The 21386-nt window shown below is 40.4% G+C and overlaps 5 protein-coding genes and 2 long non-coding RNA genes across 12 annotated transcripts in view; 3 read left to right on the forward strand and 4 right to left on the reverse strand.

The window, feature by feature from the left end:
- Positions 1-520: 520 nt before the first annotated feature.
- On the reverse strand, positions 521-1935 carry LOC130697369 (flightin-like). Its single transcript, XM_057520274.2, has 4 exons — positions 1771-1935; positions 1285-1510; positions 1172-1194; positions 521-1022 (listed from the first exon to the last, which is right to left on the reverse strand). Exons 2-4 carry the CDS (start codon positions 1502-1504, stop codon positions 786-788), a joined length of 480 nt encoding a protein of 159 aa, XP_057376257.1. The 5' UTR covers positions 1505-1510; positions 1771-1935; the 3' UTR covers positions 521-785.
- Positions 1936-3132: 1197 nt separating this feature from the next.
- Positions 3133-5690, reverse strand: LOC130697359 (uncharacterized). 3 transcript variants are annotated; one of them, XM_057520263.2, is made up of 5 exons: positions 5532-5690; positions 4630-4867; positions 4435-4544; positions 4177-4349; positions 3133-4015 (listed from the first exon to the last, which is right to left on the reverse strand). In XM_057520263.2, the coding sequence occupies exons 2-5, from the start codon at positions 4851-4853 to the stop codon at positions 3755-3757; spliced, it is 768 nt and encodes a 255-aa protein (XP_057376246.1). In that variant the 5' UTR covers positions 4854-4867; positions 5532-5690; the 3' UTR covers positions 3133-3754. The 3 variants fall into 3 exon arrangements, with proteins under 3 accessions (XP_057376246.1, XP_057376244.1, XP_057376245.1); XM_057520261.2 differs by having other exon boundaries at positions 4177-4361; XM_057520262.2 differs by having other exon boundaries at positions 4177-4361; positions 4630-4861; positions 5532-5647.
- On the forward strand, positions 4866-5828 carry LOC130697374 (uncharacterized). The gene is made up of 2 exons (XR_009002826.2): positions 4866-5161; positions 5238-5828. It is a non-coding gene; the product is annotated as an uncharacterized LOC130697374 (long non-coding RNA).
- Positions 5829-6729: 901 nt separating this feature from the next.
- On the reverse strand, positions 6730-8003 carry LOC132087808 (uncharacterized). The gene is made up of 2 exons (XR_009420624.1): positions 7743-8003; positions 6730-7688 (listed from the first exon to the last, which is right to left on the reverse strand). It is a non-coding gene; the product is annotated as an uncharacterized LOC132087808 (long non-coding RNA).
- On the forward strand, positions 7935-9180 carry LOC130697361 (cold shock domain-containing protein CG9705-like). Of its 2 annotated transcripts, none has more exons than XM_057520266.2 (5): positions 7935-8025; positions 8127-8286; positions 8346-8465; positions 8525-8667; positions 8730-9180. In XM_057520266.2, the coding sequence occupies exons 2-5, from the start codon at positions 8135-8137 to the stop codon at positions 8798-8800; spliced, it is 486 nt and encodes a 161-aa protein (XP_057376249.1). In that variant the 5' UTR covers positions 7935-8025; positions 8127-8134; the 3' UTR covers positions 8801-9180. The 2 variants fall into 2 exon arrangements, with proteins under 2 accessions (XP_057376249.1, XP_057376248.1); XM_057520265.2 differs by having other exon boundaries at positions 7953-8025; positions 8095-8286.
- On the reverse strand, positions 9035-9825 carry LOC130697368 (dynein axonemal light chain 4-like). Its single transcript, XM_057520273.1, has 3 exons — positions 9586-9825; positions 9432-9515; positions 9035-9374 (listed from the first exon to the last, which is right to left on the reverse strand). The coding sequence occupies exons 1-3, from the start codon at positions 9670-9672 to the stop codon at positions 9210-9212; spliced, it is 336 nt and encodes a 111-aa protein (XP_057376256.1). The 5' UTR covers positions 9673-9825; the 3' UTR covers positions 9035-9209.
- Positions 9826-10728: 903 nt separating this feature from the next.
- Positions 10729-21386, forward strand: part of LOC130697350 (pseudouridylate synthase RPUSD2-like) — a 35394-nt gene continuing 24736 nt past the window's right edge. The window contains exon 1 of one of the 3 annotated variants that reach the window (XM_057520254.2): positions 10729-11118. In XM_057520254.2, the coding sequence (XP_057376237.2) occupies positions 10747-11118 (372 nt within the window). In that variant the 5' untranslated portion in view covers positions 10729-10746. Of the gene's footprint in view, positions 11119-13820; positions 14666-21386 lie in introns of those variants that run through there. The other 2 variants (XM_057520253.2, XM_057520252.2) reach the window with 2 other exon arrangements.

Raw genomic sequence — 21386 nt, forward strand, 5'->3', positions numbered from 1 at the left:
GCGCTTTAACTTTTATGTATTTTGTTATCCTTTTGAAGGATCAAATCGTACGAGAAAAGTACAGTACACTACGAGTAAATGTTTCATAGGTTAAAGACAGGCGAATTGATTAGTGACTCTGTGTTGAGTCTAGGTAGGAATTTTTGTAACAGCGTTAATTATACGCCGAAAAAAACGTCTTTTTGCTTTCGTGTACCAAAAAACCATCGCTTCGGCATTTGCGCCAGGTCCCTTGTTCCTTGGCATGATTTGGACTTGCAGACGCATAGGGCAAGTGTTTTGGCATGGCCGCAAATTTCGGACAAAAATACACATTGAGATCGTCGATAAGACTTCCCTGTTACCCGTGACTGGAAGAATGGGTCAGTTGTATGGTCTCCTTCCAACAACATGCACTTGATACTAGGCTAGGAAATTTCCCGCACGTCTATCAATACCACCTATTGCACTGAACTGCAATAAAGATGCCATAACAAAGTTTTAAAGTTAAAATTGAAATGAATAATCCAGAAACGGGTAGTCAAACTATCAATTTCTGTTTGATTTGCCAATAGCGATACACGTTCACAAAGTCAAGGTATTGTTTTGTCGTTGTTGAATGTGAACAGAAGGTACACATGGTTGACTATCAAGGGGAAAGGAAAGAAACAAGCAGTAGAAACACTGGGAGAAACAGTAGAGATAAATTATAGAACAAGGAGGGTCCGACGAGTAGAGTATTCAGAATAAGAATAATGATTCGCCGTTGACTATCAGCCTGCGTCTTAATAAATCTTTTTCTTTCTTTAATAAGTTAGACTGGCGGTCACTTTACGAGTGTAATTCCTAGCATGAACTGTATAGGTATTGACAGTGCTTCGGATGCTGTGAAGCAGTTGTGCGTCTTGATCTTTGTCCTTGTTACGGGCGGCAGCTTCACGTTTCTCCGAATAAGTCTTCAGAGCCCGTTCAGCCCACGAAAGCGCCTTCGGAGGTGCTGGCTTGTAGCCGCCACTTCGCTCATCCAAATAGTCGATCATTCCCTACACAACAACAAATGGTAAGTATGACATCGTTAGGAACTGGTAGTGAATTGGTATATCAAGGTATTCGGGGTAGGCCTACTAGCTACGGTATTGTAGCACTAGAAGCGGCAGTGAACTCGTTACATTTGAGAATGTTTTGTTCTTACCTTGTAATAATTCGAGCCGTAGTCTAAAAAAAAAAACACAATAATTATGTAGCCAAATCATATTCATTTTGCACAAAAAACTAGTGCTATTGGGGTAACAATGATTTACGCACCGTAATTGTATTCGTAGAGATGGGATTTTGGTCTCTTCCAGTGTAAAGATACCCGCTTTTTACGTTTTTCAACTTCAACGGGGATATTGGGCTGAATTTCCGCGGGAGGAACTGCACCAGCTTCTGCAGCGTTAACTTCCTGCGCAACCGTCGAGGCATCGCCTTCCTCTAGAGGAACGAAAGTGTCACCACCTTCCAGATCAGGCATCTCGTACGACATCCTTTTCTATACCACAAAATGCCAATTGCGATGAGGTTGTCATTAGCCGTTGGATTTTTCTCTCCTTTCTAACAACTACCTTGCTTTTCTTTAAACCAGCCCTTCTGATCGAACAAACATTGAAATCTCAAATTCAAAACGAGACTATGGGGGAAAAAATCCTTGTGGAAGGAAGCAGTAAAGTAAACATTCTGGTCGAGTTTCTTTCGAGATAGAAATGCATAGGGGGAAAAGAAGCAAAAGAGAAATGAAAAATGAGCACGGACCTTTTCAAGGAAGCTCGTTAGTAATTATGCAATAATCCGGTCGTGTAGCACCCGTAGGAGCCCGGCAAGCACCTTCTTTAGAGTCTAGTGGTAGAACAACGACTGCCTTCTCGTCCCTTATCAAACACTCACCCTCACCAGCAAGAGAAATAAACCACAGTGCTACGGCTCAAGCAACAAATATGGGCTCATGCTATTTTCCCCGGCTGTGTTGGCCTCACTCAGGAGTTCTTGGTTTTTTTTATCATACCTCCCTCTAAACCACCCAACTTGTGACTACTGGATGGTGTTCCAACAACAAGGGGAGGTCTTCCATCTTTCTATATGGTTTCACTTTCTTTCCAAAATGGATTCCTTCTCCAGTATTCTTTGTCAGCGAGCCAATAGTGTTCACCTATAGTCTATCTTTCAAGTGATTTTTGGCTTCGGTTGGCTTTTTCGATTTATTTAGCATCGTACCCCTCCTAGCGCCAACCTTCTGATTGAAAATATCCCAAGGGCAGTCCTTATGGCCGATGCTGGCCTTTATGCTCCATTCAGCAATTCCTTTCTTCAATACAAAAACAAATAGGCTGTCGTCGTCTGCTCGGATCTTCAACATACTTTTGCCTTTGCTTCGGCGTTGAACGAAAGGAGTCCCAAGTCTCAGGCCAAAACAGTTACTGACCGTTACGGATTTGGAGATGGACGGTGACCAGGCCCAGTTGGGAACTTGTACTTGAAACTGAAATTATAGTTTCGCCGGATTGGATCCACCTCGTTCTCCGATACCTTAGTACACATCCGATACACGTAACATGCGATGAAAGGCTAGTGTCATAACATTTGAACTCTAAGCGCAGTTCGATCAACAAATGTCTTGACCCAAGGCCTCGCAGCATTCTTCGAAGAATTCTTCCGTAATTCCAAGAAAAAAAAACAAGGAAGCTATTCCCTGCACAGCAAAATTTCTTTCTTTATTTCCTGTTAGTTGAATATGACATGAACAGGTGGAAGGTATGAACAGGTGGAATCTATTTTGTAGTGAGAATGAAAGAAATCTTATACATTTTAATGTTCATTAACAAATAGGTAATATCATATAGTTTGCTGTACCACAGGAGGGTATTCATAATTTGTTGTTTCTCAAATCTTCGGTAGAGAACTCCCATTTGGATGTATGTACTACAACATGGTTACATATCCCAATGTTTTTGGAACCAAAGGTAATGTAGAACATTTCTTCGACTGCAGTAGCAATCACCATAACATGGTAAGTAACCTTAAAGTTAAAATGGTTTGATTCACTTGGCATCGAGGAATAATTTAATGCTGAAGCCAATCAACAGCAATGCAGGAAACAATGATTTCTATTCAAGATGAAGATTCCTGATTGGGCTGTATATTTCAAAACACATAAAGCTTTTACAAATGGAGGACACATGGGTGTTATGGGTATAGAAAGTTAACTGAACAAGAGAGAAACAGAGCATCATAAAAAACCATTCTTTATTTTAGTTTGGTAGAAGATTGCTCCCCTTCGACTCTAGCCGATTCAAGCATGGTCTGCCACACCTAACCATCACATTCTTAATAGAGTAGCAGACTACAGACATCCAAGAAAACCGCGTGTTTCTACGATACTTACATTACACGATATGATCTGTGCGGAGTGCTGCAACAATTTTTCTATTCGCAAGTATATCTGCAACTTTGACTTGTTTGGTGGAGTCTGTTTATGGTAACTGCCAATTTTAGGTTCTACGTAGCTACATCGGGTGGATATAAACATAGCGTCAGGGTACGGTAAATACTGCGAATTCATTGGTGACGTAGCAAATGTGATGCGCTTTCCTTTGAAAGGATACGTGCTCTTCATGCCATTTCACGCCCATAAACGTCTTACAAAAGGTCTTTCTATGAAGGGAAAAAACCAAGTCTTTCGTCGCTGATATCATCCACTCAGTTGGTTTTTTGTTCTTCCTTCACATTATATTAATCGTTTCTAATAGCTGCTTGTTTCTGTAGTCATGGTGGTTCTTACACTACGTTTCTTGACATTTACTGACGATGAAGAGGAAGACGAAAGTTGCGAATTCATTGAAGAGGTCAATGCCAAATCTTCTAGAGCTGAACCTCTGGCACGATTTGAAGCGTACTTCTCAAGCCCGCTGTCGATTTTCTCAAGCTCTTCGTCTAAATCTCGCAGCATATTGCGGCGTTTGGTGAGCGAATCTTGAATGCTTGAACTGCGCTCAGCCATATCCTAAACAAATATAAAAAAATCGGTAAGTGTATAAGTTGTACATTTATATGCGACAAAAAGCCTCATGGAATTATCTACTTTTATTCGTGCATTTAAGGTGCCTCGCATGGAATTTTAGCACACTATATTGATGGAGGTGATTAAGGTTTGAAAATTATTACTTTTGAAAAGAATGAATCTTTGGTGAGATCGTCAACGTCGGTGGCGATTGGTCGACGTTTGCTTTTAATCTCTGCCAAGGCATCATCAAAGAAGCTATCCCTCGTTTTCATACCCGCACTTTCCAGTATTTGATCAGACACCGAAGGCAAATTCAGACGTGAACGATGGCGTCCTAGAAAATCGTCTAGAGTGTCAGTTTAGCAAAGCACAAACGTGAGCAACATCTGTTCCCCTTGCCATCATCCAGTATTAGTTACCTTCACCATCATCGCCAGAATAGTCTTTAAACGGATCTCCCGATGGTTTCCTGGCGGACGAGCCATCATCTCCTCCACGACGAGGGACGGATGGGGAATAGTCGGAAGCCCTACATAGAAATCAAAAAAGATCAATCAAAAGATTTCAAATTATATGGATATCCTCCAGAAGTTTTAAGGTAACTTCACATTTACCTGTAATTGACTGGCTTGGATCTGCCATAAAGAGGGTCTTCTACTAATCTTTCCGCAAACGTTTTAGGTCCAGGCATGTCAGATGATACGCCCGCGCTCTTTTTGTCCAAATGTCTGATCATTGGTTGGTAGTATTGTTGACCGACGTCATAGTTGTAGTCATAGACCTTCGTCGGGGGTCGTTTCCAGTTGGAGCCAACTCTTACGGTAGGTTTTTCCGACATTGTCTAATCTTTTACTAAGTAATCAAACCAAATTTAGCTGGCTTGCAATAACAACTGGATGTTTCCGGTACAAGTAATGTCAAGCATGTCAACTAGTCAACCGTGCCTTGTAGGGGGTGTCAATCAAAAACACCATCAGACATCTAACAAGCTATGTTTAAAAACAGACCTGCACCTCTTTTAGCTTTGTTGGTGGAGACACCAGAGCGTATACACAATCGGTCAGGAATGCAAACAGTACCAGCCTTCTTCCCAATCTATTTTTAGCGTTCACTGTCTTGCCGCAAAGTTACAGCAAAGCACACAAGGTTTTCACTGCCAGCGTTCGATCCTTATTCATCTATTCACACTGCTAATCCAGCACTTCTTTTATTGGACATTTAGACGAAGCTGACAAGGCTTTTTGCTGGTACTGATCGTACTGTTTATTGGTACATGATTTTTCAGTCAGGCGGCCAAATCTTTTTTAATGCATTGCCTAGTCGAGAAGTGCTATGGGATTTTTTGCGCTTTTGTTATAAGAAGCACATTGTATCCGTAAGAATTAGACATGCTAGCATTCAGTCCATCCTACTAAATCCAGTAATACAACACTTACATCTAATACTAAAATTAATTAATTCTGAATAGGTGGAAACCACCAACGACGAAGTACAATACGTGTATATATTTTCTAACCTTTTGGGTTTCCGGCTTCAAAAACAAAGACGGGCGAAGTAAACTGAGATAGCTGAGCGGTTCGGAGTCTCTGATGGAACGATCTTCCTGTGACCCTCGACTAACTTGGACTAGTGACTCCGGAAACATTTTCTCTGACCATTATCTTCTCAAAGTCTAATTATAGTCGGACCTGTTCTACCGTCACAACGCTCTCATTCTCTGTCTATAGGCTGTCTCGGTGTAGTAGGTTTTGTTTTCTAGCTGTTGCTTATTTATTTCACAGTAGGAGTCAATGCAAAGAAGCCCGATTCGTCATTCGGAGTTGCTGAGAAAAGCAGGTCAACTATGTGACCGACTTTAACGTAAGGTACCGCCCCCTCTCATCAGTTCGTGTTCTGTCTGCATTCAATTGCACACACATTGAAGTTTCCGCAGTTTATTTTTGACAGTGACCTAGTACAGAGAGCCAACTCCAATTGAAACAAGAATAATGCTTATACTATGCGCAAAGTATTTGTTACCACAAGTTTATACGCCTTTTAACTTGCTGTTTGCTTTCAGTAAATGTCTTCACCTGATAGCACAATCGGGTCAGCATCGTTCACGTTTAGTTGCATTATTATTCGTACCGGTAATGCCTCCTAAAGCAACCAATACGGTAGCTCTTGAGCAATTGAACTTTTCATTTAATTTACATCCATTTTACCACATTCTGAAACTCGCGACAATTAAAATACAAAAGAAAATCATGCGTCAGTACAGTAGATTCTTTCAGCGATTCAGCAGAAATGGTAAATCGATGCGACAATCCTTCCGCTTCGAAATCTTGCAAGTGCTAAGATGTGGCAGGTTAAAGGAAAGCAATTGTTCTTGTACAAAATGATGCCTTTAGGAATGGAGCTAGTAGAGAACAGATATAAAATTGAACAGGATGATGCGGATAAAAACGAACCCATATTCCTTCTAACTTTCAAAAATGAAAGTTTGGCAGCACCATCTAGTAAGCAAACATGGCAAATACCAGACGAAATCAAAGAAAATTGATTCATCGATATATTGTCATTGTCAATCTTTTATAAGAACCGTCGTTTTGTTCGCGTTTGATAGCGTGCTATTTCTGTCCAGTTATTTCGGTTTGCTTGTAAGCCTTGTTTGTATTGTCTAAGCTCGAACGTCGTGACTTATTGTCGTGTCAAAAAACTCGGTATTCTTTCTGTATTTTCAGTATCAAGTGTCGAATATGTCTTTTCCCAAAGAAATACCGTCCCCCGCTCGGTCTCCGAATACTTCTATGGGGTCGATTAGTGAATCGCCATCAAGAAGTTCCTTAATTCCGAATCCTATTATAACAAAAAGGACGAGAACCTTATCTATGTAATTCTTATAACTAAGTTTCAAGCTTATTTTTAATATAAAATGTGATAAATCATTTGTAATTAAAGGCTCGAGCTGGCGTTGGAGCACCCAGTTGAACATGGGGTAATCAAAAGTTTTTGCAGAGTAAAGGGCCATGGTTTCATCAAGAAAGATGATGGTGATGATATATTTGTCCATGTTTCTGAGTATGTTATTCCTTCCTAAAGACTACATGTCACACATTATACTCACAAAGTTTGTTTATTTGGTTAGCATTGATGGAGAATATGTCCCAAGAGTAGGGGATGAAGTATCTTTTCGGAAGCTACAAATTCCCCCTAGAATGGAAAAATATCAGGCTGTTCATGTTCAAATAACAAACTTCACTCCTGAAGTTCATCAGCGCTGGACATCACCACTGACACCAGAGGAAGGTCGTGAGGGTTCTAGGCCTGGTTCCCCAACATCATCAAACAAAACAAAATAGATTAAGAACATTGCCAATTGATTTCTCTGGCAATTTTCAGAGTTCCATTACCTTCCAGACTTCCCTAATGTTGGAACTGAATGTCTTAATTAGTTCACACTATCATATTCCTATAACATCACATAAAGGTGGATCTCTGTTTACAATTGAAAATCTTTGCAAGTAGTTAATTAATATAAACTTAACTATTTGGTTTTTTCCTTACATAGCTAGTGAGGCGTGTCATTTCGTTTGGAGCCGTTAATGCAAAAATCGTTGTTGATCATTACAGTCATTCCAGCTTAATCGAATAGGAATTCTATTGTGTATTAACTATCACATGCGCAAAATTTCTAAGTTAAATCGTGTTAGATAATCTTGATTGTATTTAAATTAGTTGGTTCTACCTTCTCGTTATCAGGAAACTATTTAAGCAATCTGTCGCACAAAAAATCGATAAGGGAATTATGTTCGCAGTGTATTTTATGTTTTACGGCCAATAGTGTTTACGCGAAGAGGGGAAAAAGTTCTTTCGTTCGATATGAATACAGGCCCTCTAGCGAAAGGTTTTGCGTTCTCGAATCCGAATTCCCCTAGTACGGGCCGCGGGGAGCTTCTTTGTTTATTAACTATTAGCTTGTCACAATTTCCAAGGCTCATCATATTGTTTAGGCCGACAACTTTGGTGTTGTAAGTTGTCAAAAATTTTTAATTTAGCATTCTGCATAGCTTAAGCTAATGTGTTGAGTTTAATGGCAGCATTTGGAATATATTTCTGAAATGAAATTCAGAAAGAAAAATGTCAGAATCGAAGGATCAAAACGTAGAGGATGCTTCGTCGTGTCCCGGTTTTGGTAACGTTGCTCCCTCAAGCTCGATGGGTGGAGAATCCCTATCGTCCGCTATCCTTCCGAATCCAATCATAACGAAACGAACAAGAACTCAGTCTATGTGATTTTCTATAAAAATTTTATATAAAATATGAAGCATGAAGATACTTTTCTTGGCAGGTTGGAACTAGCTTTAGACAACCCAGTTGAAAATGGTGTGATCAAGAGCTTTTGCAGAGTGAAAGGTCATGGTTTCATCAAGAAAAATGATGGGGATGAAATTTTTGTTCATGTGTCAGAGTATGTCGATCGTTTTCTTCTCACACAGTTCAATTAATTATCAACCATTTTCTTATTAGCATTGATGGAGAATATGTCCCAAGGATTGGAGATGAAGTGTCTTTTCGTAAACTTCTGGTGCCACCAAAACTGGAGAAATTCCAAGCTGTTCATGTTCAAATAACAAATTTTACACCTGAAGTTCATCAGCGTTGGACATCAGGTATAAGAGTGTGAGAAAGCACATTTGTTTGTTGTGTATGCACACTTGCTTTTATTTTGTAGCCCTCACAGCAGAAGAGAGTCATGAGGGTTCAAGGCCAACTTCTCCCAGCAGCATGAACGTAGATTCATAGTACTGACTATAATTACATCAACAGTGTCTAAGATGACATAGCAGCAGTATTCTGCAATTTGCGTTGAAACTCTTCAAAAGCTTTCTGCGGTATCCTCCCATTACATCACTAACATGCATGAAGTATCAAACTTCTTCCATTTCACTAACAATTCTTTAAAATGTGATTTTTGATCTTAAAAATAATTTATTTGGTTAGGGAAGTACAATATTAAAATCACAGTACTTCAACATGTAAGTGAGAATCAACAAATCTTTGGGTAGTTAACATGTTAGAGGCTTAAATTGCAATGGTTTGAGTTATTAACATGTGCAATGAGATTTTGGGGCTTTCTTGCACAAATTATTGCTAAGTGAATAAAAAGACTGTTCAACCGACAACTTAGAAAACAATCATTCTCAAATACAAATCAACTACATTTCCATGCGCAAACACCCAAATTGCTGTTTAAAAACATATATATTATGTTTTTGGTTTCATATGAGATTTCTAGAGCAAAGGTTTCACCCACGACACAATGCCAAGATGGGCCACATCTTTTATCAAGAGTTTCTTTGATTTGTTTTGCTGCAGCCTAAGAAAAAAAAGAACTATAAAACTAGTAAATTTGTAAAAAGACAGGCAGCTACACCTCATGATTAGACGGATATTTTTCACACGAGGCAACAATGATTTCAACACACTCATTCTTCGTTTCTTCACACAAATCTGCATGCTGATTGGGACACCAAATAATTAGGATGTTATTATTATCGGAAACAGTAATAACCAAACGTTTATTTTACCCGAATTAGTGGATAATAATGGATAGCCTTTCTAGAAGCAGCCATGTCTGAGTCGTCCCTTCTGTTCAAATCTGCGGTTGTGTCCATTCTATAGGAGCTAATAAATCAATAAGTGACGTAAAAAAGTAACAAGTTGATGGGAATGGGTCCAAAAATCAATTTAAGTATACGGCCCACGATTTCTTTGTCTCGTGATGCTCGCTATTATGACAACCAAATTGCTGTCTTATAACCTCAATCGTCTATTTATTGACATAACAAAAGTCACCTGATAAATTGAAGACGATTTCTGTGCGCTTCACTAGATGGTGCGCGAAAGGCAAATGTAAAACATAAGTCTTTAAATGGCAATCCGTTTTACCCCCTCAAAAAAAAAAAAAAATACCGGCCTTTTTTTAGTACCAGTCAAATTTCTAGTTAATTCTCTACATACACTCGCTGAATTTTTCCACTGGCGCTAGCGCTGTAGCGTACTGGCGCGCTAGCATTGCGTCAAATAATCGGCGCATTTCAAGGACGATTAACTTAATGAAAAAATAGCAATTTTCCCGGAATCACCATTCAATTTTGAGTATATCCTGTGATATTCAACCAATTCCGATGAGTATTAGCTTTTGCAGAAAATTTTTTTAAGCCCGACTAAATAAACCGGACTAAATAAGCCCGACTTTTCGTTCGAGTGTATCTAGAGAATTAGCTAGAAATTTGACCGCTAGATGACGGTAGCAGTATAGCAACAAAAAACCTATTTTTTCTGTTCCCGACGAAATTATCTCGACTTAAGAATAAAAGACGGGCTTATTTAGTCGGGCTTAAAAAATTTTTCTCCAAAAACCGGCAATCATCGGAATTCGCTGCATATCAGGGTACGTACTCAAAATTGACTGCTGATTCCACTAAAATTGCTATGTTTTTCACTAAGTTAATTGTATTTGAAATACACCGAGTATTTCATGCAATGCTAGCGTGCCAGTACGCTACAGCGCTAGCGAAATGCAGCAGAAAAATTCGGCTAGTGTATGTAGAGAATTAACCAGAAATCTGACCGGAAGATGGCAATAGCAGTAAAAACAGAAAAAAAGGCCGATATTTTTTTTTGGAGGGTAAAACGGATTGCCATAAAGTCTAGCCGGTCTAGCTGTCGTCTGAAACACGTGCTAAATGAGCTTTTTAAATAGTGGTGTTATATCGAGCATAAAACGAGCTCTTAATTTGCATTTTCTTATCAATCATTTTGGGAGAACAAGTTCTGGTTGTTTCATAAAAACATATCGTTTAACTGCCAGCATGACAGATATTCTCAAAACGGAGAAACCTCTCGGAATGAAGGTCGATGCCGATCCCTCTGTTAGTGCTAATCAAACTTTTGAAATTTCCGACGTGGACAAAATTCGGACAGTAGAAGGTATTGCCGAAGATTGTACAGATAAAGGTGTTCTACCTGTCCATACTGAACATCTGTTAAAATCAAGTGATAACCGAACAGTAGAAGAATCCCACGAAGGAAATGCTGTGGAACTACAAGCATCAGAGGTATTTAACATCTTTTAGCTTCACGTGTGCTTATCAATTTGCTAAAACTAGTAATGTCACACATAGCAATGTTTCTGTATTGGCATATTATCAAACATTGAGTTCTGGTCTCTAAAGTGGCACTTGTCACGAATGTCTTCATGAATATTCAAATGCCAAGATCACATTCAGTCTGAGATGAACAATCAGATTTTCTATTCAAAGTCAACCTTTTTTCTGACATAAGCACCATCAAGTTTTTCATTTATTTGGTTATGTTGGACTGGAATAGCTAGTACTCGGAATGGTTTGATATTTGCTCCCTGCCAAAGAGTGGCAATAGAAATGTTGGTTAGAATTAGGTGTCATACTATCCAATTGCCATCTGTTTCCACCTGTTTTTGTGCAGTTTGTTGATATTTGCTCTTACCCAGCACCACTTTCCGCCGTCTAACGGAGTAATTGACGCGCCGAACGTTATTGTTTTACTCGTCAAAAACAACAATCGACTCGTTGGGAATGGCGCAACAAAGACTTACACAACTCCCCCGTGTTCTCGTAAATTTGACCGACAATCAAATTAGTTCTTCGGCTCTCTTTCTCGAAGTCCTTTTTGTTTTTCGTAACTCCAATTGCTTCTGCTAGTCTTTCAATTGATATTTTGAGTTCCCAATTGACCAAATCAACTAAAGTATTCTACATTAAAAGTTCGATTGGAAGACGCCTTGATGTTACCTCAAGACTCTTGATCAAAAACCTTCGATGCGTGAAAGTCCTACGCGTAAGTCAATTACGTCTAGCCAACCTTTTGGAGAAGTGTTCAAGTACGAAATCCAAAGTTAAAATGATGAAGGCTTTCCTTAGGGATTTATCCTCTTGAACATGCCTTCATCATTAGAAATGGCCTTACATTTTAGCATCAGATGCTACATGATGGTTGTACATTTGCTCTTCAAACTAATCGATCCAACTGTACAATTTTATATCGAAATAATTCTTCAAACTTTTTGATAATCACTAGCTCGTCTTGTTCCACATTTCGAAACGAGCAAAAGCCAAGTTCCATTGGGTTGCAGATGTCGTTTTCTCGATTTTTCTTGTTCTTTTTGACATCTCATTTTCCAGAACGGGGGCGAATCGGTTTCGCCCCTCTCACACCAACTGTAGTGTGTAATACAGTTGCGTTGTCACGACAGCGAGTTGGGGAGGTCGTGAATTTTGGGTGAAACGAAAACTGTCTGTGCGTGTTGTTGCATGAGGCTCGAGCCTCTAACATCCTTAGAAAAAAAAAGAACGGGGTCTAAGTAAATATAGACTGGGTTTCACTTCCTATCTCGGCTTTGTCTTCCATCCAAGATCTTGGCAACGGCTGTAGGGTGGTGGTGTATTGCTGGTGCCCCCGTTAGCCTTGACGCAATCGTTCGCGACCAACTATATCTGGCTTTTGTTGGTGTAGGGGAACTCGAGGTCCATTAGGGTTGGACTCTGCAAGTCTTGACGTAACCAGGGCTCTTGCGCAATCAAGCTTGAACGACACCCATCGGCCATAATTCACAACAGAGCTCCCGTTTTCCACCAACCATTTATTCCGCGAAACGCCGCCCTCCTTTTTCTTTGTTTTTTTTTTTGTTCTCAGTTTGTCACTTTTTGGATGTTTGTGACGGCCAAGAATGAGATCCACTAAGCCTGTGCGATGGTTTTTCTCTCACGCTACGATAAGATTTGATGCAGCAAATCTCCGAGGCCATGAAAAGATTTGAATTTATGGTGTGCACCCACGGTTCCAATATCTGCGCTGGAAGAAAATGGTTGGGTGCGAATGCAAACCCCGAGAATTTCCCATTTATTTTTTTCCGCCTCTTTTTTTTTTTGAACGTTTCTTTTACTTGCAACGAATTTTCTTCATCCTGTTTGTTCGTCGTTGCTGGTAATACTTCTTTCATACGCCAGCACCTTTTCACGGTGAGCGTACGCTTATAAATAAGTGTCAAACGCAGGCTTTTTATTTATACGTGTGTTATTCTTTGAAATTCTTTGAGGCGGATCAATTGCATAAAAGTTGACTTGGTATTCTTCCTTTTTTTTTCGATACGAAAAATGCGGCTAAATCCGGCAGACACAAGGAAATGAAATAAAAATCGAAACAAGATGTGGAGATGGAAGCAAAGTTGACAACTTTCTGGCTGTCCGCCCATCTGTCCGCCTCGTCTTTCTCCGTTCCTGTCATTTTTTTTTTTTACCCATGTTTACGTATGTGCAAGATAAGTTCAATCCAAATGTTTGTTCTCGTTGGAAAAAAAAAAAGGCGGCTCTCACCTGCCATGATCGAAGAAGAAATGCCACACTGCCTATATCCCCCCCCTCTCTACATATTTAAAACTCGTTCCAGGAAGTCTTTCCTGATATCCCAGCGTAAATTATTTTTATTATTATTTTTTTTTGCAATCAATTCAACAACATTTTTGAATGTTCCGTTTTATTTCGTGCCTTGGCATTCATCTAACGTCGCCACTTGCCGTTCATTACCGAAGAGGGGAAGAAAAAAAAAAGATAGAACTTGGAGGTGCGCACTTTTTAATGTCGATAGGAAACAGACGACGTAGGAAGGGGAACGGGATACGCACGCGCTGGCGAGGAGAGCGAGGATCAGAAGAGAGGGAGGAGACGAGAGTAGTAGTAGTTGTAGTAGTAGGAACCAGTGTGCGTGTGTAAATCGGTGCCAGTGCGAGTTCTGTTGCGATAGACTCCAGCCGAGCCGCTGGAGTTGCGCTCAGTTGACGCCGTCTGCCCGAGACAGCATCATCGTCAATTCCATATCTCAATCTCTCATTTGTTTTTGGTGATACTCGTTTTTTTTTCTTTCTCAAATCTACCTCGCAAGTCTATTGGTCGTTTTTACGTGTTGCTTTGTGGTAGAAGAAGTCGTTGTTTGTATTTTCACGGAACGGTCATCGTTTGAAGTGTGGACATTGTTGGTCCAGGCCACTTGAAAGAGGGGGAAAAAAGACAAACAGAGAAAGAGACAAACATTCACTTACGCACGTCTCGTTTGCTAGTTGTTATTGTTGTTGGCAGTGGCTAAATCGCGTTTCAAAGACAAACAATTCGAAAGCCGATGGAAATGCAGCACCCGTGGCTATTACCGTTCCTTCATCCGTTAACTACAGCGCCGCCCATCCAGCTAACTCTCCCTCCGCCACCACATCAACCTCATCATCATCCCCATCATCATCCGCATCAACACCACCACCCCCATCACCATGTCCAGCAACAGCAGCCGCAGCAGCCTCATCCGCACGTCCATCATGCTCATCATCACGCCGCCGCCCATCAGCTGCCCTCGACGTCGATGGGATTGACCCTGCAGCCCATGTTGACCCCGTCGGGGGCTCTCCTCTTGCCGGCCTTGCAGCAGAACGCTGCGGCCGCTGTGGCCGCTTTTGCCGCCGCGGCCCATCAACTGGCCGCCCATCAGCAAGGATCCGCCGTGGCGGCTTACAGCGCCATGGCCGCCACCAATTCGCCCGTTCTTATGGCTCCCTTTCAACCGCAACGTAGTCGACTCAAGGTAGTAAACACTTGACAGAGGCAGAGAAGGTTGGGCGAGGGGGGTTGAGAATGGAGGCGAAGGCCGAATCCGTGAGATATGTTTGGCCCCAACACTATGATGTGTACGTAGCTTGTTAGACGTGACTCTTGTTTATTGACTCAATGCTTGACGTGCTGGGCAGGCGGGTGGGTAGGAGACACTGTGTGCGTGTGTGTGTGCTGGAATGCTGTCGTCATACGGACGCAAACAAGTGTCGGGAAAAGTCATCCTCTTAATCTTTTCTTCATCATTTTTGCTGTTTGTTTTTGGGCTGACTGATGGACGGGGGGGGAGTGGGAAAGGATAAAATTATCGAACGTGTTTCTTTTCGTTTGTTAGGGACCTCGTGTTATAGGTGAGGGCGCAAGAGGCTGTCTGCACGTCTTTGCCAGATGAGCCAATCGATCCATTGGACCAGCTTTTCTATGCGCGAGAGGAACAACTTTTGAGGAGATTGTTGGCGAACTAGAAAAATGTCTTTAAAAAAAAAAGAGAGAGAGGGGGAGATTGGATGAAGTTACGATGAAGGAAAAAGATTGCTATACGGGAGGAGGGGGTTTTTTTCTTTTTCTTTTTTTATCGATGGATTTGTGTTTGGTCTATTGGAATTGATGTACTAGCTTTGACAGACACACGCGTGGATCTCTTGTCACTGTAATCTCCGTACAGGATTTTCCATATACAAGTGACAGGAGATTCAAGTTTATTCATTTCGCTCTGTTGAAAAAAAAAAAAAAAAAAAAAAAAATCCTCTTTTCGGTTGTTTTCTACTGACAATCCAGCGGTGATTTGCATTCTAACCGATTAGAATGTATCGTCTCGTTTTGTACTGTTACAAAAAAGAAAAAGGGGGAAAGCTCCAAGTCAGTCCTTTTACCGGATGAAAACGGGGACAGGAATATTTCCCCCTTTTTTCTTCCGGCGTGAGAGTAGAGGATTTCCGCTATTTCTTTGTGTGAAATCTCACTCTTCACCCGTGGAAATCATATATCGATGTATTCTCAAAGAAATTCTTTTTTTTTTTTTTTTTTTTTTTTTCTTCCTGCGTCTCGTTTTGTTACCTCGCTAAGACGATGAGAGAAAGAGGCTCTTTGTGCGCGTCTGTTTGTATGTGTGGCGCGCGCGTGTGTTGCGTTTTCCCTCCTCCATCGTGCAGGATTTTCTTTTCCGGAGTGAGCCAAAAACGAGAAGAGATCGATCGCTCCCGATCGTCAAAAGAGACAAGGCCGTGAGCGACTACTAGACCATCCGGATCCTTATATAGCCGGAAGCGGCAACTCTATTTCGGTGGAGTTTCCGAGTAAACAAGAGAAACAGACACGGAAAGAAGTTTGAAACTGAAAAGAGAAAAAAAAAAAAAAAAAAAAGAAAATCAAAACCGAAATTCCCGTAGTTTTTCTTCGAATTTTTGTTTTTTTTTTAACCGAATTCTTTCGCTGTTTTGTTTCGAAGAGTAGCGTCGAAATTTTTCAAGTAGCAACGTGAAAAGTAATGCCTATCCTGTTTCGTAGTCAACGATTTTTCCTCGCAACAGGATCAAGTTTCGCCATGTACCCTCTCGCCTCTCGCTCAATTTGATCTTGTGGTTTAACACGCAAAAATCCATCGAGGGTTAGTCTTACTCTGACCCTCTTTTTCTTCCAGCTGCGAAGCTAAAATAAAAATTAAAAAAAAGAATGAAAGGAAGACGAGAAAAAAGATACTTCCGAGTATAACTACGTCAGCTTTTCACGTTTCTTTAATACGGCAATTACAGTAGCACTCACACGAAGCGTTTAGAAAAAAAGAGAAAGAGTCTTATGGAACCAATTTGATACTGACATCGCAACCTTCTGTTATAAACATAAAACATCTTTTGCTACTTTTTTTTTGTTGTTGTTGCCTCCCACTTAAATTGTTACATGATTTTGCGAGTTGATGGCCTGACTTCCTTTTTTTTTTGCGCGGAGAAATGGAGATTCCATGGCGTCCGATTTGCGCTTCTAACGTCCTTCCCATATCATTAAAATAGATGTTCTTGCCAGGCGCGTTAATTTACAAGGTGGGTGGGGTAAAAAAAAAATGAAAAACATCGCGTTCGATGTTGCCGAACTGGAAAGCATTGAAAAAGATTTGTACGAAAAGAAAATATAATTTTTTTTTTTTTTTTTTTAAAGGGATGAAAAATAAGAAACGTCGTGACGTTGTGCGTATTGCCGGAATGACAGCCATGTAATCGGATAAGCTTCCAACCCACGTCTGTTTGCTTTGCAGGTCCCTTTTTTTTCTCTTCTTCTTCTTCTTCTTCTTCTTTAATCACAAGGAAGAGAGATGAAAAAAAAAAAAGATGCAAATGAAAAACGCGCATCTGGAGTGACGAAGGAAATTTCTAATATACGGACGCGATTCGATGGCCTTTCTTTAAGAGGCTTCCCTTTTATTTTTAAATGTAAAAAAAACAAAACAAAAAAATAGCAAGTTGTACGAGAAATGAAAAGAACGGAAGTCATTTTTGTTACGTAACGATCTCTGCTTCCCTGTGCTTGCACTTTACCTATTCGGCTCGTTAGACGAAGAGAAAAATACTGCTGATTTTGGCACCAGAACGTCTGAACGGTTCGAACTCGGTAACCCTCATTTGAATTTTTTCTTCTCTTTTCAAATGTTGTTTTTACTTGATAGCCGGTCCTGGCTTCTCGCGCTGTGTTGATGTGTTAGCGAGAGGCTCATTTGGGGAATAGGGAGAAGACTCTGAAAACATTCAGATTTCGGTTGGAGGACAAGTGATAAAGACGAGCGTTGTTTGATTCTTACGTCATTATTCAGACAAGTTGTAAGGTTCACCTAACATGTTTTGTTTTACTTACAAAAATCGAAAAATGCAATTAAAACTATCTAAAGAATACCGAGAGAGAAAGAGGGCATCTTTCGCCATCTGTTTTCTCTGTTCCAGCGCTAGGGAACCGCAACGAAATGTGAAGTAAGGAACCGCCGCATGGCGGAACGCATTCCTGCCTTGTTTTAATTTTTCCATCTCTTGTTTCTTATGCAACGCGAGGACGCAGGTTAGGCAGTCTATTCTATCGTGTTCTGTTCGGCCAGTTAACAAGCGAAAACAGAAAAATTCCGTTCTTGTAGCTGTGCAGATGAAAAGATGTGTGGCAGAAACGACGGACAGGAACGTCTCCCAGCCGCACGGAGGCAGGACGCAGCACATAGCGTGTGCCGCTGGATTCCGGGGGAGGGTTTTTCACAACTGATGGATTACCGAGATAGCTACTTGTCACTGGGCGTCGTTGTTGCAATAGCAGAAAAGACAGCAAGAGAGAAAGAGAGAGAGAAAGACAAGAGAGTAGCTTTTACCTCCTCCCTCCTTATGATTATACTATATATATATATATATATATATTTATTTTGTTTTTGTGGTCGGTGTAGGGAAGAGAGAGAGAGGGAAAAAAAAAGGAAGGAAAGATAGCAGCAGTAGTGGAGGAGGGTATTGAAGAATGTCTGAAAATAGAAATAGTTTTTGGGGAGCTTTTTTGGCCGGTGGCTGGTGATGTTTGGTGTGCGTCTCGTACAGTTGTGTGTGTGTGTGGTGTTTACTGGTCTGTGGCCGTTTGTCTCTAGTTTTTTTTTTTTTTGTGGTTGGCTGGCGGATGATTTTGATATTGGAGAGGAGCCCATTATTGGTACTAGGAAACCTGCCCTAGTGCTCAACCCTTCGACGTACTCTGCGTTGTAGGGAAATATTCCAAATGTTATGATGACGTTTCTGACGTCATTCTAATCAATCAATCGCTATGTCAACCTATGCTGTAAGCTAAGAATGCCAGGGCCAGGGGGATACATTTAAAAAAATATTTTTTAGGTAGGAAAGGAAAGAAAAAAAAAAACAGAAAAACATTCAAATAATTATTTTATTTCTGCACTGTCCTGTGGTCGTGTAAAACCGTCGTCACCTCATTTTGATGGCATGTCAACGTATGGCCCTTCCCCGCTACCCCTCCGAAATTCGATCCAGGGGGGCGAGGAAGGCGCAGCACATTTCTCATTTTCAGAAAAAAATTTCTTTTTGTTTGTTTTCTCTCCGAGGGTAATTGCGAATTGAACTCGTCATTTTTCTTTAGAACTTTCAAAGCTTTTGTTGTCGTCGCAAAGGTTGATCCCGACCGTGAATGACTTTGAATCCAAAGATATGCTCGTTATCTTTCCTAATTGTCGGTCTCATTCTTTCTTTCTGGCTCAGAATTGTTTTTTTTTTTTATCTTTTGTCTCTTCTCTTATGAATTTAATTGGCATTGACGGTCGTTTTTTCAAATTTTAATCCGGGGATAGCGAATGTTTAAAGGATGACCCGACTTTTACCGCTTTATGGAGACAAGAGGGATCTTTGTCGACACATCCGTAACAAGTACTGCCAACTCGACTATTATTTTGGAAGCTTTTCAAATCTCGCATTGGAAATTTTTTTTTTTTTTTTTTAAAGATAATAAAAGAACGGATGTGATGTTCTAAAGATTCGAAGTATTTTTTTTTTTTTTTTTTAAGGTTCGGTTGGTCGTTAATTGGCTCCAACCGAAACTCCTTTTTTTTTGTGTGTGTGTTTTTACTTTTGACCTCCTCGGTTGGTCGTCTAAATGTTTCAACCATTTTTGACGCCTGTCACTTTCACTGGTTTTGTGCTAGAAAAAGAAAAAAACTTTGTCCGAAACTTTGCTCATTATCCAGCATCCATTGCCGCCCGGCCGCACACTAAAGTGTGTACGGAATCGAGTCGACTCGTTTAACCGACAAAGACCCCCACCATCCCTTCCTTCCGTTCCGTGCCAAAAACTTTTATTTTTCATCTTTTTTTTTTTTTTTTTTTTTTTTACCTTTTCGTTCTCGGAATTTCTCAATCCATCACGGCCAACATTTGACTCCCCCACCTAAAACTATTCCGGCACGCTTTCCTTTTGTGTGCGTGTGTGTGTGTGCTGAAATCGCTTCCTCCTCTGACATTAAATGCAGCAATGAAAATCAGCGCCGTTTTCCTTCTCTTTATTTGGGGGTTTTTTTTTGTGTGTGCCCTTTTAAATTTTTGACGGCCAACACAATAAGGTGTTGCCACCAAAAGAGTGTTCTCAAACGCCAACCGAAATATACAACGACTCTTCCATAGCTGAAGGGAATATAGGGGGGGGGGGGGCATCGCTAGGTTTTTTTTTTTTTTTTTTTTTAATGACGTCGTTATTTGGACTTTGTAGTAATCCTCTTGTTCGTATTCTTGTCTTGGATCTTTGTCCTCCTTCCTTAGACGCAGAGTGGAAAACCCGGGAGCTGTGTAATATAGGCGTAACGAGCACCCTCCCTCTCTTTTTTTTTTTTCTTGTTTGCTGTAACACTTGTGCTGTATAACCCTTTTTTTTTTCAGACACACACACAATATCAGAATTAATTGATGATATTGTTCTGTTGTTGTTTTTTTTTTTTTCTTACTTGTTTGTTAGCGTGAATTTTTGTTGTTGCGCCGTGACGCAACTGTCGGTTGTCCCGGATACGTAAGCCAATCTCTTCTTTCTTTCTTTCTTTTTTTATACCACAAGATGATGAAAATGCCAGACGTAATCATGTGAGCTAGTTATCGCTTTTGTTTATGGTTTTTTTTTTTTTTTGAACTTTTGTTTTGTAGGAAAAAGAGTAAATATTAAGGGATTATTAGGAGGTTATTAAATACTTGTGATGGAATAAGGATTAAGACCAAACTGTACGGCTAATAACATGAGACAAAGCCGTGTGGTGTATATGTTACTAATAGAAATTCGTGTTTATTTTGCTGTGTCTCTCGCTACTCAAAACTTTCTCGGTTTATTTGCACATCTCATTGTCGTCCGACAAGAGTTCTATTGACGCAGCCCAAACAGGCAAAAAGGAGGTCAGTTTGAAAAACGAAAAAAAAAAAAAAAAAGGGTGGGGGATTCTCTGTTTGAATTTGATGCCCTCAAATAATCGTGTGCATCCTCGGAAAAAGAAGAAAGTCCCGGATTTATTTATGAACAGTATTTCTTTCTTTTGCTGGAAAAAAAAGTAAAGTGGTCCATTTGAGTAGTTATCCAGACGCAGAAAAGAACACGATCCTTTACTCTTTTCAAGTATTTAAAAGTCAGCACTCGAGTTCTTTTTTTTTTTTGAGTCATCGTCATACATGCGAGTGTGTACCAAGTGCCCGTGGTGTCAACTCTGAATGATTTAATTCACTGCCGTTCGATATTTTGTTGTTTCCCCTTCTTCAAGTTTTTCGCTTGATCTTTTTGTATGTTTATTTAAAGAAAGATTTATCCATCCGGTTCAGTCCGAATGTGATTTCCCCTTCATCAACAATTCAAATGTGAAAATGGGTTTCGGAGGCTCTCGCCTTGGCCATCATCAACCTGTTTTAATATTTTTTACTTAAACATAAACATACAGGACCCTGCCTCTTTACCCGTTTGATTGCGTTTGCCACTCATTATCATCGAGTTGAAAGCAAAAAGGGGTCTTCCATCATGTACCCTCCTCGCTTCGAAATCTCAATGCTTTCGGGATTCATTAAGAGTTGGGGGGGCAGGGTAAAACTAGAGGAGCGTTACTCGCCAGAGCGCACTCGCTTAAAGAGTCAAAAGTTCCGTTTCCCCTAAAGACTTGGAGAGACGAACATCGGGGAGATAAAGTCGGCCAACATTTTTTATTTTTCTTTTGCCAA

The sequence above is a fragment of the Daphnia carinata genome, chromosome 3 (assembly GCF_022539665.2).
Source record: "Daphnia carinata strain CSIRO-1 chromosome 3, CSIRO_AGI_Dcar_HiC_V3, whole genome shotgun sequence".
NCBI classification, from domain to species: Eukaryota; Metazoa; Arthropoda; class Branchiopoda; order Diplostraca; family Daphniidae; genus Daphnia; species Daphnia carinata.